The sequence below is a fragment of the Misgurnus anguillicaudatus genome, unplaced genomic scaffold, assembly GCF_027580225.2.
Source record: "Misgurnus anguillicaudatus unplaced genomic scaffold, ASM2758022v2 HiC_scaffold_26, whole genome shotgun sequence".
Classification (NCBI taxonomy): domain Eukaryota; kingdom Metazoa; phylum Chordata; class Actinopteri; order Cypriniformes; family Cobitidae; genus Misgurnus; species Misgurnus anguillicaudatus.
Genome location: NW_027395276.1, coordinates 2,993,361 through 3,008,856, shown reverse-complemented (window position 1 = coordinate 3,008,856; position 15,496 = coordinate 2,993,361). Strand labels below are relative to the sequence as shown.

At 36.4% G+C, this 15,496-nt stretch overlaps 2 protein-coding genes across 2 annotated transcripts; both read right to left on the bottom strand.

Moving 5' to 3' along the window:
* Positions 1-622: 622 nt before the first annotated feature.
* cib3 (calcium and integrin binding family member 3) lies at positions 623-8,750 on the bottom strand. The gene is made up of 6 exons (XM_055203628.2): positions 8,656-8,750; positions 8,219-8,253; positions 7,196-7,307; positions 6,791-6,938; positions 4,121-4,316; positions 623-1,077 (listed from the first exon to the last, which is right to left on the bottom strand). Exons 1-6 carry the CDS (start codon positions 8,704-8,706, stop codon positions 1,056-1,058), a joined length of 564 nt encoding a protein of 187 aa, XP_055059603.1. The 5' UTR covers positions 8,707-8,750; the 3' UTR covers positions 623-1,055.
* A 2,203-nt stretch (positions 8,751-10,953) lies between these two features.
* LOC141362408 (bone morphogenetic protein 2-like) lies at positions 10,954-13,139 on the bottom strand. The gene is made up of 5 exons (XM_073864433.1): positions 12,842-13,139; positions 12,382-12,518; positions 12,166-12,288; positions 11,682-11,877; positions 10,954-11,598 (listed from the first exon to the last, which is right to left on the bottom strand). Exons 1-5 carry the CDS (start codon positions 13,137-13,139, stop codon positions 11,165-11,167), a joined length of 1,188 nt encoding a protein of 395 aa, XP_073720534.1. The 3' UTR covers positions 10,954-11,164.
* Positions 13,140-15,496: the final 2,357 nt, after the last annotated feature.

The window sequence follows — 15,496 nt, the reverse complement described above, 5'->3', positions numbered from 1 at the left end:
ACAAAAAATTGACCTGGTCATGCTTTCACAGGATTCAAACAAAAGCAGATATGTTTTCTTCTTTCTGCAATATGGTCAATTCTATAATGGCCACACTTTATGATTTATGTTTGCGAAACTCTTTTAAAAACTTTTATGTTAACCAGCTTGAAATGACTCCTTTATTTTTCATATTCTCTCAGATTTGGAGTTTGTAAACTCTGAACATCAGCTTCTCTCTTTATCTCTCATCTAATACTGTCCCCAACCTGCCGTTTGTCTTAATGACTGATACTTGAGCTTTCATTTCAGATCTGTGCATCATGAAGTTGATGATCTCCTGTACCTGTATGTTTTGTGTGTATGTATTTTCTGGACTGCTACATGTGTATTGATGTTCCATTGAAACATCTTTATTTGCAGTTGGCATCGTATTTGTTCATGCCGGGTCTCGTTCAATGCATTGGCCATAGTGGTGGGCCTCAAACGCAATAATTAATCCGAAAGACTTAGCAGAGAGCTTGCGAAACATTTTTATTTGATTTGCAGATAAGGAAGAAAACATTAGCAAACAGGTACCACTTTCTGTTAACAGCTTTGCAGTTGTATAGTGTTTCTCTAAGCAGTGTTGTGTGCTGCTATCAGAGCTCATTGTCTTCAGTTTAGTTTGTCTCTCTTATATTTTTATGATTTCAGATCGCTGTCATTCGTATCATTTACAGAGTCTTTTATATTACCATGTGTTTAATTGTGAGGTAACTGGGGAGATGGTAAAATTACATTTTGGTAATAAAAAAAGAAAAACAATTGTAAATAACTCTAAAAAGAGAGATCTACTTAAATTGTACTGTACTTTCTAAAAACATTGAAAAACTGATCTACACTTTTTGTAGATATCTGTACTTTTGATTTATTAAAATGAGAATCTTATAAAATATGCATTTGTGATTACTTTTAATGGGTGAATTCTTCATCTTGAGATATGGATTTGTGGTGAAATCATTTAAACGATTTGGCAAATGTGGGTAAAACTTCATTCTTGTTGCTCAGGCCTGGGAAACCTTACACAAGACACATCATATCCTGATATGAAACGTGCTGTAAGAGATGAAAATATTTTATTTTAAAACAATCTTCCAAGACATTAAAATGCATCTCCAGTAATGCACATATACAGGCAAGAAAATGAAAAATTAATGAACTGGTTTTCTAATGTGATTTGCCATAAAATGTGATCTGAGCCTTATCTAGGTCACAACAATAAACAAACACATTGTGCATAAGCTGACAATACACAAATAGATCTAGTGTCTTGTGTCTTTTTTGGGAAACACCCATTAAAAATTCACAGAGCTATTGGAAAATGTAAGTGAACCCGTAGACTGATTACTTTAATGAAGAGTAATTACTTTAATGAAAGCTAATTTGTGTCAGAAGCTGGCTAACTGGAGTCAAGTTAACAAAATGAGTTTAAAGGTTTGGTTTAGTGCTACTTAGATAAAACACGCAAACATTTTAAGATTGCGGTCCTTAAGAAGCATCAGCTCTAAAGATATCCGATCAAGAGTTTTTGAACTTAATAAGGCTGAAAAGGGATACAAAACAATCTCAAAATGGTTAGACGTCCATCAGTCGACAATTAGACAAAATGTCTATAAATGGAGACAGAGGGGGTTTAATAAGCTATTAAATCCAAGGAGATTAAGATTTTCAAAATGTGATAGACCAAGGTTAGATGAGGATAAAAAATCCTAGATTTAACCATTTTGCTCCTAGTCTGTGGTGTGCCATGATGTTTCAAAGACAGGACACCACACACAAACAGATTTTCATCCAGAGTCTCGACTGTGAACACAGGAAATCTTGCAAAATATCACAAGAGATTCGGAATAAGCATGGTGGATGATATGCAGGAAGAAATTTAAAAAAAAAACTCAAGGGGAATAAAGAAAAGGGTTTGGGTAAAGTCGTGGAGACAGCGGGAACATGGTCTGTACAAGTTCACTTTGCATCAACTTCACTTTGTGCTGCGCCACAACTGCTTCCGTCTTCAATCATTTCACTTTCTAATTGGATATTGTTTAATCTCCAGAGCGTGCACACGCTTGTCCTCGGGGTTCCCCACACATCAGGATTTCTGATCGTAAATTTTTAACATGTTCAGGGGGGAAATCTGATAAGATAATCTGTAGAAGCATCAAGATAATCGGGACATAGGATTGTCGGAAGGGGGGAAATCAACCCAAATTCAGCCCGATTATCTTTTGGTGTTAACCCAGCATCACATTTTCCACCAGCATTGTGAATGTTTAATGGGTGTTTTCAAGAAACTATAATTATTTGTGTGTCGTCAGCTTATGCACATTGTGTTTGTCTATTATTGTGACCTAGATGAGGATCAAATCACATTTAATGGCAAATCACTGAAAAACAATAATTCATAGGGAATCATATACTTTTTCTTGCCACTGTAAAGACAGGAAGATTTGACTTGAGGCTTTAATTGATCCTAAAGTTTATAGTGAAATCATTTGCATTTAATGTTAAATGTAAAGGTTTTATCTTGGACTGTATATGCCTTATTCAGTCCGCCAGTTTGTAATTCCAAACCGAGGCTGTGAGGTATGGACGTCCAGAGCGTGCACTTATTGTATCATGATGGTGGTCAAAACACAGAAAATACATTGTTTTCCAAATTTCCACAGGACAAAGAACCTCAGAAAACGTGGATTGTTAAAATGAGAAAAGACATGTGACCTAATTTAAGATGAGAATAGCGCATTGTGTACATAATATCTGTTTTGGATATTAGCCTGTTGGCTAATCGCTCATTTCTCATTTTGTAAGCATGTTTACTTTTCTTTAAGACTCCAATATGCAACAATATGATATTTGTAGATATATCCAGTTAACACAAGAGTATGTCCCATGTATTTTCTCTTTTAGGTTTTTTCAAGACATTAACATTGGCTTAATAAAGTGTGATTGACTTGATAACAAGCTATTTACGTGATAGTTCGTTGTGCAAGTATTGTTTGAGGTAAAACCCCGTATGAACCCCCAAAGTTACAAATATTATTTAGTAAAAAGTTACCCTACTGAAAAATCCAGCTAAGACCAGCATAAGCTGGTGAGCTGGTTTTAGCTGGTCCCCAGCTTGGTTTTAGCTGGTTTTGCTGGTGTAGGAAGCTGGTTTTGCTGGTGTAGCAAGCTGGTCTAGCTGTGTTTTGGTCACATTTTAAGCTGGTCTAGCTGGACTTAGCTGGTCATGCTGGAATACCAGCTGGCCCACCAGCATGACCAGCTTTGTCAGGCTGGGAGGACCAGCGTAAACCACCTTAAACCAGCTACAACCAGCTACCAGCTTATGCTGGTTTTAGCTGGATTTTTCAGTAGGGTAATCCTGCTTCTGTTGAACGTGCTTAAAAAACTTACCGGAGAAAAGTTTTTAACATATTCATGCCTTGCGTTTTAGTAATCTACGAATTGGAGATATACTTATTTAATGGACTATATTAGTGTTTTAAAGGCGGAGTCCACAAGGTTTAAAAACGCTTTGGAAAAGAAGACGGGCCGACTACCAAAACACATTTATAGCCAATAAAATAAAATCAAATGCCGGGTTGCGTATGTGTGGGGCGGGTCTAACAACAAAAGGTCCAGATTCTATTGGGGTAGGGGCGTGTTTGTTTAGGTGATTTCAAATATCAACATTGGCTTTCAAACATCATGGACTCCGCCTTTAAAGAAAAGTAAGCATGCTTATAACATTAGAAATTAATGATTAGCCAACATGCTAATAGCAAAACAGATTTTATGTACACATGGCGTTGCTCTTATCTCAAAATTAAATTGTGTAAATATTATGTCCCTTCTCATTTAAACAATCCATGATTTCACTGGACGTCCATCCTTCACAGCCTCGGTTTGGAATAAACATGGCAGCAGACTGAATAAGGCTTATTGCTCTATAAAGAACCTTGACCATCTACAAAGCCTTTCTTTTGCACTAAAATGTCTTTGTAGTAGATAAACGTTCAACAGACTATAACAAGGTGAAAAATAAATGATTATTTTAAGAACCGTTCATTTAAAGGTTCTTCAGGGAACCAAAAATGGTTCTTCTATGCATTAGTCTTACCTGAGGAAGTCAGGAGCTCTGACGATCATATTCTGGAAATCCTCCAGTGACAACCGGCCATCATTATCCAGATCAGCCTCATCAATGACCTTCTCACACACCATTCTCACCTCGTCCTCTGTCAGTTCATTGCGAGTCAGTTTATTTAAAGTCTTCTCTAGATCTGATTTACAGATGAAGTCATCGTTGTTGAAGTCTAAGGAAAGACAGATGAGCACTGTAAAGAGTAAATTCTTTATCCCGTTTAAATAAGATGCATAATGTCAGGAGTATTATCATTTACCCTGTGTTAATACTGAATGAGAACACTATATTTCCTCATGACAGATGCAGATCATGCCGTCTTTTAATAAGACAATGGCACACGGATATGAACAGTGCTTGTTGTAAGTTTGCCTGAATTATTAATGGGCATTTTGTCAATGAAGGGTTTGTAAATTCATATCATCATCTCAGCAGACTGGGGTCAGGTTCATTATTCCAGTATGTTCACATACACGGTCAATGCACGCATGAGAACAATAATGGACTTGTCCATTATTCAGTCCAAACTAATGCTATATGATTTTTAAAGGGGTCATATGATGAGATTTCATGTTTTCCTTTTTTAAGCTGTTCATGCATAGAAAGATCCAAAGAGATATTCTTTCTAAAAGTGATCGACGTCTGCCTAAAATGTCTCATTCAAACACCCCCCACATATCTACATAACAATGTGGGAAGACTTGCAAAACACCACCCAAATGTATACGCAGGTTTAACTTTTATTCTTGCTGTAGTATTGTTCCTGCTGTCATATGGTGATACGCTGTGCTTTTGGAGCTAATATTCCGAAATATGGTAAGGGGCATAATATTTTCATCACATGCTTGAGGTATTCGGCCAATCACAAAGCACTACATAGCTGGCCAATCAGCTTTGTAAAAATTTATGCATTTCAGAAAAGGGGGGCATAGAGGAGCAACAATAATGCATGGTATGTTGAAAATTATCTATTTTTTAACCTTAAAGAGATTGTTAGACCAAAAATTATAATAAACCCACGATTTACTCACCCTAGCACCACCATCTGCATTCAGATGAGAGTGTATGCACTTTCCAGAAGGTTCTTTGCTGTTGCTCTGTGCCTCCGTCCTCCACATTTGTCATACGTCACTTAAAAAAGTGCGTACACTACGCTGATACTCTTTCCTGAATGCAGAGGCGTCTAAGATGGTGGCATTACCAGAAGCTAGTTATTTTTGTTTGTAAAGTTTTAAATATGGCTATTTCTACAACAACAAAAGGCCTTTGTTTATCCCTCAGGAGCCATTTGGATTACTTTTGTGAAAGATAGATGCACAATCTTTGGGCTTGAAGGAGGTGGACCCCATATTCATATGCATTATAAAAATGGGAAGAGCAACATTTTCTAAAAAAGCTGAAAATTTGATCGTCTGAAAATGATGGACATATGCATCTTGGATGGCTTGAGGGTGAGTAAGGATTTAATATCATTTTTGGCTATCCCCGTAAAAACATTGCATTGCATCACACCAAATGAATGTTCTTTTTAGCAATGTCGTGTGACCACTTTTAATGGAAAATAATTTTTCTATTCACAAATCATATGGAGTACTTTTCTGATTGCATTTTCTTTTTCTTCTAGACATGGTCACTATGGAATGATGTGGTGTGCAAAATTAGATAAATGGATATCAAAAATCCTAATTTATTCACATTTCTTGGATTTGGAAAAGTATTAAGGTAAGTAAATAAACATGAAAATGTTTGTGACCCCATCTGTGAAATCCAGGTTAAAGTCTTATGATCTAGAAATGAGAAGGGCGTGAACATCTGACATTTTTCATGTTTAAGTGCTATAATTGGTTACCCAGTGCTTCTATCAATCTAGAAAACGTGAAAAAGATCAACCCAGTAACTTAGTTTTGGTAAACCATTTTTTGCAAGCATGCGAAAAATTAGGTTGTTCAGATTTCGCCTGTTTTGTGATGTACGCAGCAAGTTCAATAAAAATAATACCACCCCTTAATCTGCATTATCCAACCACGGCACTGCCATTTAGTGCAGAGAGAAAGAAAGAGAGATAATAATTGACAGCACAATTGAGTTTCAATTTCAACAAACAACCATTATGGTGATCAGTGTTTGCATTTCATCAGCTCATTTGCATTTTAAAGGACACACCCAAAAACGGCACATTTTTGCTTGCACCTACAAAGTGGCAATTTTAATATACTATAATAAATAACCTGTGTGGTATTTTATGCTAAAACTTCACATACGTACTCTGGGGACACCAAAGGCTTATTTTGCGTCTTTGAAAAATCTCATAATATGACCCCTTTAAAGGCGAAGTGCACGATTTCTGAAAAACACTTTGGAAAAGGGAGTCGGGACGACTACCAAAACACACTTGTAGCCAATCATCAGTAAGGGGTGTGTCTACTAACCAACATCGTTGCCTGAGTTGCGTATGTGTGGGGCGGGTCTATCAAAAGAAGGTCCAGATTCCATTAGGGTAGAGGCGTGTTTGTTTAGGTGATTTTAAATGTCAGCATTGGCTTTAAGAGATCATGAACCCTGCCTTTAACTTTATGTAGAATGGTTTTATGTAGAAAACTGTAAATCAAATGACTTCAGCTAGGTTCACATTTGATTAAACCTCACCGTAAATCTTAAAAGCATAGTAGGCCTTCAGGTCCCGTGGAGCCATTTCACTTAAAACAGAAAACATATCCAGGAAATCATCTAATGTCATGTTGCCCTCTCCATCCTCTGAGAAGACCTCAGCGATCCTTTTCCGAAATGGGTTATCCTGAAAAATACATCAATGCATCAGTATAAACATATTATATTTACAGGTAGGAATTCAAGTTTGTTTTATCTATCCAATGGTCTTAAGTGCACATATGTCAATTTTGACGTTTGATTAAACTACACTAAGCTTTGTCTTCTCCTCAGTTTAAGGGGGATCTTATAACGCTAACCTTACCAAGACCGCTATCAATTAGTAGAAGATGAAAAATTCATGAGAACATGGAGATGGCAGCAGGGCAGTGAGATATGCTGTACCTTCAGCTCAGGCATGCTGCCAATCAGCTCATACGGCAGCCGGACGTCTGGCTGGTCGGTGTAGTCCATCGGTACGAGTTGTGGAGCTAAATCACGATACCGATGAAACAGTCTGAGAAAAACATTTACGCATTTTATCCAAATTGACTTACAGTGCATCACAAATACTTTTGTTTATCAGTATGCATGTTTTCTGGTTTTGAACCCATGACCTTTTGCACTGCTAATGCAATGACCAATGAGCTGAACAGGAGCAAAAATGAACTGTTTAATGATATAATTGCAAAATAGTATTTATATGCATAATAGATCATTGATGAAAATTCAAATATGAATACTAATGAAAATAGACATTTAATTGCATTTCTGTTTTTGCATTTACATCCATACATTTTATCTGTATGTGTTTTCCTGGTAACAATTGACAATAAAGTTCATTAGTTAACTTTAGTTTTAACTACATTAGTTAACATGAACTAATAATGAACTGCACTTTTACAGCATTTTTGTTAATGTTAATTTCAACAATTAGTAATACTTTATTTAAATCTTGTTAACGTTAGTTAATGCATTGTGAACTAACATGAACAAACAATTAAAAGCTTTATATCTATTAACTAGCATTAACAAATATAAATAAATACTGTAACAAATGTATTGATCATGGATTTTTCATGCTAGTTAATACATTAACTAATGTTAACTAATGAACCTTACTATAAAGTGTTACCGTTTTCCCTGGGAATTAAACCTATTACCTTTGCATGGCTAATGCATTTGGCTACAGAAAATTTTTATATAATTTGTATAGATTAACTGAATTTTTACACTTTTTTTGAGAGATTATAAAGGGTAAGCTCTGGTTTCCTCCATGCACCCTTTCGTGTGGTGACTTTCCATGTTTTAGAGCCCAGCAAAGAGGAATAATGTGACTTTTACTCCAGGACTCATTATAAAGTAACAAGATATGAAGAAATAACATTTTAAGGTATCTTCATAATGAAAAAGTTTTAGTTATCTTACCTCAAAATTTCTTTTCTGGTGAAATAAGTGCAGTCCTACAAAAGATAAAATTCAGAAGGTGCAAAGATTTCAAAAGCCATGTTTTAAAGAAAAGTTTATTTTAAAAATACCTTATAATGGCATTTTCTGTCATTGTAAAATGGTAATTTGTGAAACATTCATGCATATTTACATCCTCAGAAAGAAAGGTACAAAGTTGTCATTAGGACTTTTGTACCAAAATGGTGCATAGTATACTTTTTGAAAGGTAACGTCCCAGTGACAACTTTTGTATCTTTTTTCTGAGAGTGTATGAATATTAAGCATATTCAATTTAAACTTCTAAATCTTACAAAAACTCTAAAAGCACGAGTGTTTTCCAAGCAAATATCTCAAAACGTTGTGCATAAGTCATTGTACATGTTGGCTAGATATCAATTAAAACTGATCTAGCATACCTGATATGCGTCCAGTTGCTGAGATGTAAAGATGGTCTGCTTGTTGCCCATCTTCTCAGTGCCATGGCAAACTCACCCTCAACTCCAGCCGTGTGCCAGTGGATAACTCAAATATGAAATACTGGCACAAAAGACAACAGCGAGACATGCAGATCAGGTATCAGCCGCTCTGAGCCTTTAGTTCTCCGTTATAATGGCAGCATTTCATCATTTTACTGGCATGAATGGCCGTCTCTTTTGGATGTGAATGCAGCCTGTCGGTCAGGGGGAGTGCAAATGGAGACTGGGGGGTCACATCTCACCCAAGAGTCAGATTACTCATGTCTTCATATACTAGTAGAGGAGAAAATATGCTGTTTATTGTATTATAAAGCTTTACTTTATACTCGGTATTACCACAATTTTGTGTTATCTACAGAATGTGTGCATGCATCTTTGAGTAACATTAACATTTTTATTTCATTAACAGTGACATTATTTTTGTGACACTTACCACCTAAATTGTCATTATTTCCAGATTCAAGGTCCATTAGCAAAACATTTAAACAAACATTGCATGTAACAAAGTACAATAAAAGCCACGTTTTCTTATAAGCAACTGGTATCAAACCACAATGTTTATATAATTTAACTTTTGGGTTTCCCATTATTCTCACATGGCTAGAGAAAAAACAGTCCAAAAAAGTACCCTAATTATGTGTCCTAGTACAGTGGTTCTCAAATTGGGGTCCGGGGCCCCCAGGGGGGCTGCGAGATGGTGCCAGGGGGGCCCCAGTATTATGACATTTTATAAAATACATTCATTTATCATGAATTCTGTGTAATTAAACCTAAAAAAAAATAAGGCTACTACTAACCAACAGCACTACTTTGTATAACTTAATATGTTTTGTTTAATTAACATGTAATATTTTAAAACAGTTTTTGTCATAAATTTTCTTTGGGGGGGCCACGAAGGAATGCACCGTACACAAGGGGGGCCACACATGAAAAAAGTTTGAGAACCACTGTCCTAGTATGTGTCAGGTACAGATTTGTATACATTTGGTACCAATTTAAGGTACTAATACGGTCCCTTTGGTACTAGTATGTACCTCTAAGGTACTAATGTGAACTTTAGGGAAAGCTGCATTGAAAGGGTACAGTCCCAGTGACAGCATGGGTTACATACATGAGGGGTCTCCAATCTTTTTGTGAGCAAGGGATACCACAATGGATAAAACAACCTGAAGGGCTACTTTTTTGATAAAGTCTACTCAAATACTTATTTTTATTATTTTTACTTGTTAATATGTTTTATCATTATTTAAAATGTTTACATACATAAAAGAAACCACATAAATATACATAATAAACATGTGCACTGACGGGCAACTCACAGACTCCATGTGGGCAACCTGCTGCCAGCGGGCACCATGTTGTAGACCACTGGGGTACATATTTTGACCGTTTTTTTTTTCTTTACATTATGCATTCCATGTTTTATTGACATATTTCAATACATTTTTATGCTTTCATAGCTTATATTTTATATGCCTTTTTTATTATTATTTTTTACAACTGGCAGTTTTCTTATCAATTTTTATTTTCATATTAATAAACGACTCAAATTTCACATGCTGGCATCTGCAGTGATCTCATTGGAATATTTCAACCATGTTTTAATTTTAATTTTGTGTGTTTATAGTATTGGGTTCATATCAACAAATGCACCGCAATTTTGCATTAAATATGCAAGGATCATGCATTGTCTCACCATTGTGAGTTTAATTGGTTGGCACGGAGCTTATGGTATCAGTTGATCATGTTGAAGCCCTGCACCTGTTTACCGGTTACCCTTTACAACACGTTCGCTCTCTCTCTCTCTCCCTGGACTTTTACTTTCCCTTTGAGCACAATAGGAGAGATATCAACAGTTCTCCACATGTCACCTGTTGCCTTTGCTGGCACATTTCCTATTTAATCCGACTGATTCATTTACATGCATTTGGAAGACTTTAATCCAAGTTTAATCCAAAGTGACTAACTGTGCAATCAAGATATATACTATTAGAAAAAAATTGTCAAAAACTGATCCCTGCCTGTCACTGGGGCGATACACTTTCAAAAAGTACATCTCTGCTCCTAAAGAGTATATCATAAGTACAAATTGGGACCAAAGAGGGAATATTAGTACCGTTACCAAATGTATACACATCTGTACCAAAATGGAACATATTAGGATATTTTTAAAGCTAAAAGCAAAATATTTAAGGACCAACTCTGTCAATTTTTGTAAGAATTTATTTAGACTTTATAATAGTTCACAACATGCAATATACAAATTTACATCTTTTATGAGTCACCAACTTAAGCTCCTCCATATATTAAAATTTATCTATTTACATTTTTTACAATTTAGCAAGATCCAACTGTATTTCTTGCCAAAATAATCCAGTCCATGTTTTTTGGCATACCACTGCTGTTGACCTCTGACATCAAGGATCTGCATTTAGACCAGTAAAGTTTCTCAATGGCACCCACAGCTTCCCGCTACCATATCATCATACTGCTTCAAAACAACGTTCTCATCATCATCAAAGTATAACAGGTTAATGCTGTAGAGTTTGTCTGGTACACAGCACGGGGTCTCGATGCCTTTGGTTAACTTTAGAGCGTTGATGATAGACTGCACTGTGGCGTGGTTTGTGGGCCTCATGTTTTGTCCCAGCGGAAACGGGCAGGAACCTTTGCAATGGTAGGCGTTGTAGCCACGTGGAGAAACGATCCATCCAGACCAGCCGATCTCCTCAAAGTCCACATAGAGAGGCAGCCGTTGACATGGCATCTTCTCGCCGTTCTCATCGTAGTCTGTGGAGCGAGCACTGCGACGGGCGGCCGATGGAAGAGGAGGGCTGGGGAACGGAAGACTGGATCCGGCGGATCCGGTAGATACATCTGAACCTGAAATGAGGATTTTAGTTCAAACAAGGGAAGACTACAGCAAGTCTAGAGAAAACTTCAGCGAGTTTTGATCACATCTGTACCTTTAGGAGCGCTCTCCAGAGATGCTGCCCGTCTGCCGTCATCAGTAAAGAGAACCAGCATGGGCTGCTTACTGTGGTGGTGATTCTGGCCTGATGCAAAACGTACAGTTTTCAGGTCCATCTGAAGGCCTGCGAGAGTTCTCACCGTGACCAGGAGACCAAGATTACTGCCCTCATCGGACATCCAGGACCTCACCTGTACAAAAAATGTTTGCGTATTCATAACATTGTTCAAATAGACACAAGTATAAGCACATAACAAAAGTTTACATTACATTTAAACTTTTAGCAGACACTTTTGTCCATAGTGACCCTAAGACAACTGATTTTACATCTTAAGCAAGTCTACATTAACATTACCATCATTTATTTGTTGGCAAAAATGTCCCAGATTATTTCACCCTCTGCAAAAATCACATCTGCTAATTTATCACTTTGGATAAAAACATCTGCTTTGTGATTAAATTAAATGGAATGTACTTACAGCTTGCGTGATGGTAAAAACCTCCCAGCCACTGGAGTGAACAGGAATCAGTCTAGAAGACAGCAGCTTTCTCCCTTGAGAGATGTTCATCTTGCTGCTATCAAGAACCTGGTAAACATTGACCTGCAGAAGAGAAAACATCACTAAAAATCATTCATCTGAACACCTAAAGGAAAGTTTTCTCTCTCTTAATGGGCCACAGATGAAATATCTTACCTGACAGAAGTGATGTCTGTTAAAGGTGAGCGATGCTTGAGGTCTGAGCTTGAACAGATGAAGTTCAGCTGTGAGGACCTTCTCACTCCTGGCAACTGTGGAAAGGTTGAAGCGAAACTCGACCTGGTCGCTGTGCACTAAACAGAGATGGACAAAGATTGTGACACAAGAGGTTAGATGTTACATGTTTTAGTTAAGGTTTAAAGTCTTTAATGTAATCAGGAACTGCGTACAGTCACACTATTTGGATGCGTTGTCGATATAGGCTATGCTAACCATTGCGCCTTGACTTACGCAATTACGCACAGAGTTAAGTTTTTACGCACAGCTTTAAAATCTTTAATACATGGACAACATATGTACAATAAAGCTATTATTCATATTTAAACTTTGTTTTTAATTCCTCGAACTCAAACGTGCCTTTATTTCGCCGAAATGAGAACGAAAATGCGCATCTTACGTTTATCGAAGAAACTGCGGACCGTGTTTCCTTCCAGGAGCGATGGATCTTTGGTGACCCCATTCACATCAGCTATGGTGTTGTACAGGTCCAGCATATACTGTGGAGGCTGTTTGTGTCCCCGAGCCAGAGCCGCGGGAGGATCCTCCATCCCAAATACTTCCAAAAGTCTCTTGATCGCCTCTGTGCGCACTTCTTCAGACTCGTTTTCCACCGCCGAGTGGTTTTCCAGGTAATTGAGAGACGGTCTGCTGGTGATAAAACCCACCAGTGAGATCCAGATCACTACAGGCAACATGTTCACCGGTGCCATAATGCGCAAATCCTCAGAGATGTTCTTTGGAAGCTGGAGGTGTACTGACTGAACCAGCAGCAGTTTGGCAAGGTTTTATATGATGTTGGCAAGGTCTTTGTCTAAAGTCCTCGGTCAACAGCCATAAAGACCCGCTATTAAGTCGCAAATGTAAATCAACAATCAATGAATGTAAAGCAAATCTAATTGGAGCTGTTAACGGGGTGCGAACTGGAGCGGTGCTCCTCTGGAGAGATCCTGGGGGGAAATTAGTGTTTCTCAACTTTGCCTTTGTATTGCTCTCTAAAAAAAAACTTAAGTTAAATATATGAATTTGTTAAACTATATTCTATTTTAGTGTGTTTTGGTCATATATGTTCCACATAACGCGCATTTGGAGACCCAAAGGTTATCTATTACGCACAGCAAGCAAGTTTGCGCACCGCAGGTGGTTAACTTCATTCAAAGTGGATCCATTAATCGAAACAAACGAGGATAATGTGATACAGGAACAACAATTATTTCGACAAACACAGAGAAAAGGTTCCAGCATGTGCCCTGTGTTTTAATGTTAATGGCAAACACACCTGCTCAAACAGGATTTTAGCCAAAACGCATAAAAATCAGCTGATTTTAAAGAGCCGTTGGATTTAGATTCTGATATGTTAATGAAAGCATTAATGGATATTAGCATAAACGGGCTCGTTCCTCGTTTAGTTTAAATCAATAGATAATGTTAATGTAAGTGTGAGGGATTCTGCTGGTTAAGATTCATTTTAATCTGATGTGCTGTAGCTAATTGTTTGTTTTCATTAGTGGGTCATTACAATGCGTTTTCATTTCTTGATCCGTCTAGCACTTTTAAGATATCCTAATACTAACTGATTGGATGAGCTTAATGGTTTGCACGGAGCTCTCCTCATATTATACAGAGTCTTAAAGTAATTTAGGTTCATTTCATTTTCCATTAATAAAAAGGTTGTTTAATTGTCGATAGAAATCAAATACATTTGTAATTTAGAGTTGTGTCCTTTTTTAATGTAACTGATTTGATCCTCCAAACTCCAAATCAGTGTATATGTGGCATTGACAAACTGGCTAAAACATTGTTACATTTTATGCCGTCTACATCTTCAAAAGACTCGTGCAAATACCATTCATGTGTTCACATACATGTCACAAGTCACACACAACTGCAACAAAGCAAAATGTTGCATTTGGACGTGCACGTGCTAGGCTTATAAACATGACATGAAGGATGAACTTGTTCATACCATTCTGTTTAGATTGTAACCTTGGTATAGATATTCATACAGGAGTCAATTATATAATAAAAACAGATTACATTGTTGTTGACTAAGTTATATATTCATTAGCCAAAACAATGTCCATACAACTCAGAAAGTCTTATTAGCTTTCGATCTATTTATTGTAGATATATACTGTTCAATATCAATCTGTCTGTCTGTCTGTTTATCTATTATATAATATTAGTAAACTGATCAAAACCATGACATAGCTTACTTTAAATGTAACTGTGGGAATCGTGTTGTTGGCTAAATGCATCCCAAATAAATCAAAACTCTGTTATATTTTATTATCTGCAGTATAGTCACCATGTGCCCATAATTTGCAAAATCTTACAAGAAGCTTCGTTTTTAAAGATACTTAAGGAATTTAGATCTTTTCTGGGCTACTTGGCTGCTTTTTCTTTAATATTCAGTCTAAGTCATCTATCTATCTAAGTAAAAGTTAGATCAACTTAAAAAAATACTTCAATCGGTAACGTCTAAAAATTATTATTATTATTTTTTTTTAAATAAAATGTTGAGTTAAAATGTTTCAGTTGAAAATGTTTAAGTTGAGATCATTTAAGTAATTAAAAAACAATTCACCTTATTCTTTATTTACTTAAAATGAGAAATAAAAAAAGTGAAAAGTTGGTTCAACTTTCAATTGGTAACATTTATTCTAGTTCTGAAAATTGTTTCGTTTTTAATTTTGTGTACATATTTCCTGTATTTTCTGTTTGCATCTTTATAAAAATAGTTTATTCAAATTAATTTTTCACCTAAAGTGAAATTTTAAGTTGAATAAACGTAATTTTTTAAGTAATTTTTTTTAAGTTGATCCAACTTTTCACTTTTTACAATGTAATGACTTATTCGGGATTACAGTATTTTGTGGCTAATTTGAATATGACACCTCTTTTGTTATTTGCATTGCTTGCTAATGCCTTAAGTTGATTTGTCATGTGATTTAAAACTGTGACATGGTTTGCATGTATAACTTTCCTTAGTTTTTTTATGCATATCATGGTGCCATTTAATCCAAAGACTAGGCTGCAGTCTGCTTTTTGGTTA

Excerpts from the sequence above, each read along its gene's own strand:
- LOC141362408 (XM_073864433.1), bottom strand. The coding sequence starts at position 13,139 with ATGTTGCCTGTAGTGATCTGGATCTCACTGGTGGGTTTTATCACCAGC. Across the intron at positions 12,519-12,841 it reads CCGCAGTTTCTTCGATAAAC|TGCACAGCGACCAGGTCGAG; the intron begins GTAAGATGCGCA and ends ATCTCTGTTTAG. Across the intron at positions 11,878-12,165 it reads TTTTTACCATCACGCAAGCT|GTGAGGTCCTGGATGTCCGA; the intron begins GTAAGTACATTC and ends TTTTTTGTACAG.
- cib3 (XM_055203628.2), bottom strand. The coding sequence starts at position 8,706 with ATGGGCAACAAGCAGACCATCTTTACATCTCAGCAACTGGACGCATAT. Across the intron at positions 8,254-8,655 it reads AGCAACTGGACGCATATCAG|GACTGCACTTATTTCACCAG; the intron begins GTATGCTAGATC and ends TATCTTTTGTAG. Across the intron at positions 6,939-7,195 it reads GCAGCATGCCTGAGCTGAAG|GATAACCCATTTCGGAAAAG; the intron begins GTACAGCATATC and ends TGTATTTTTCAG.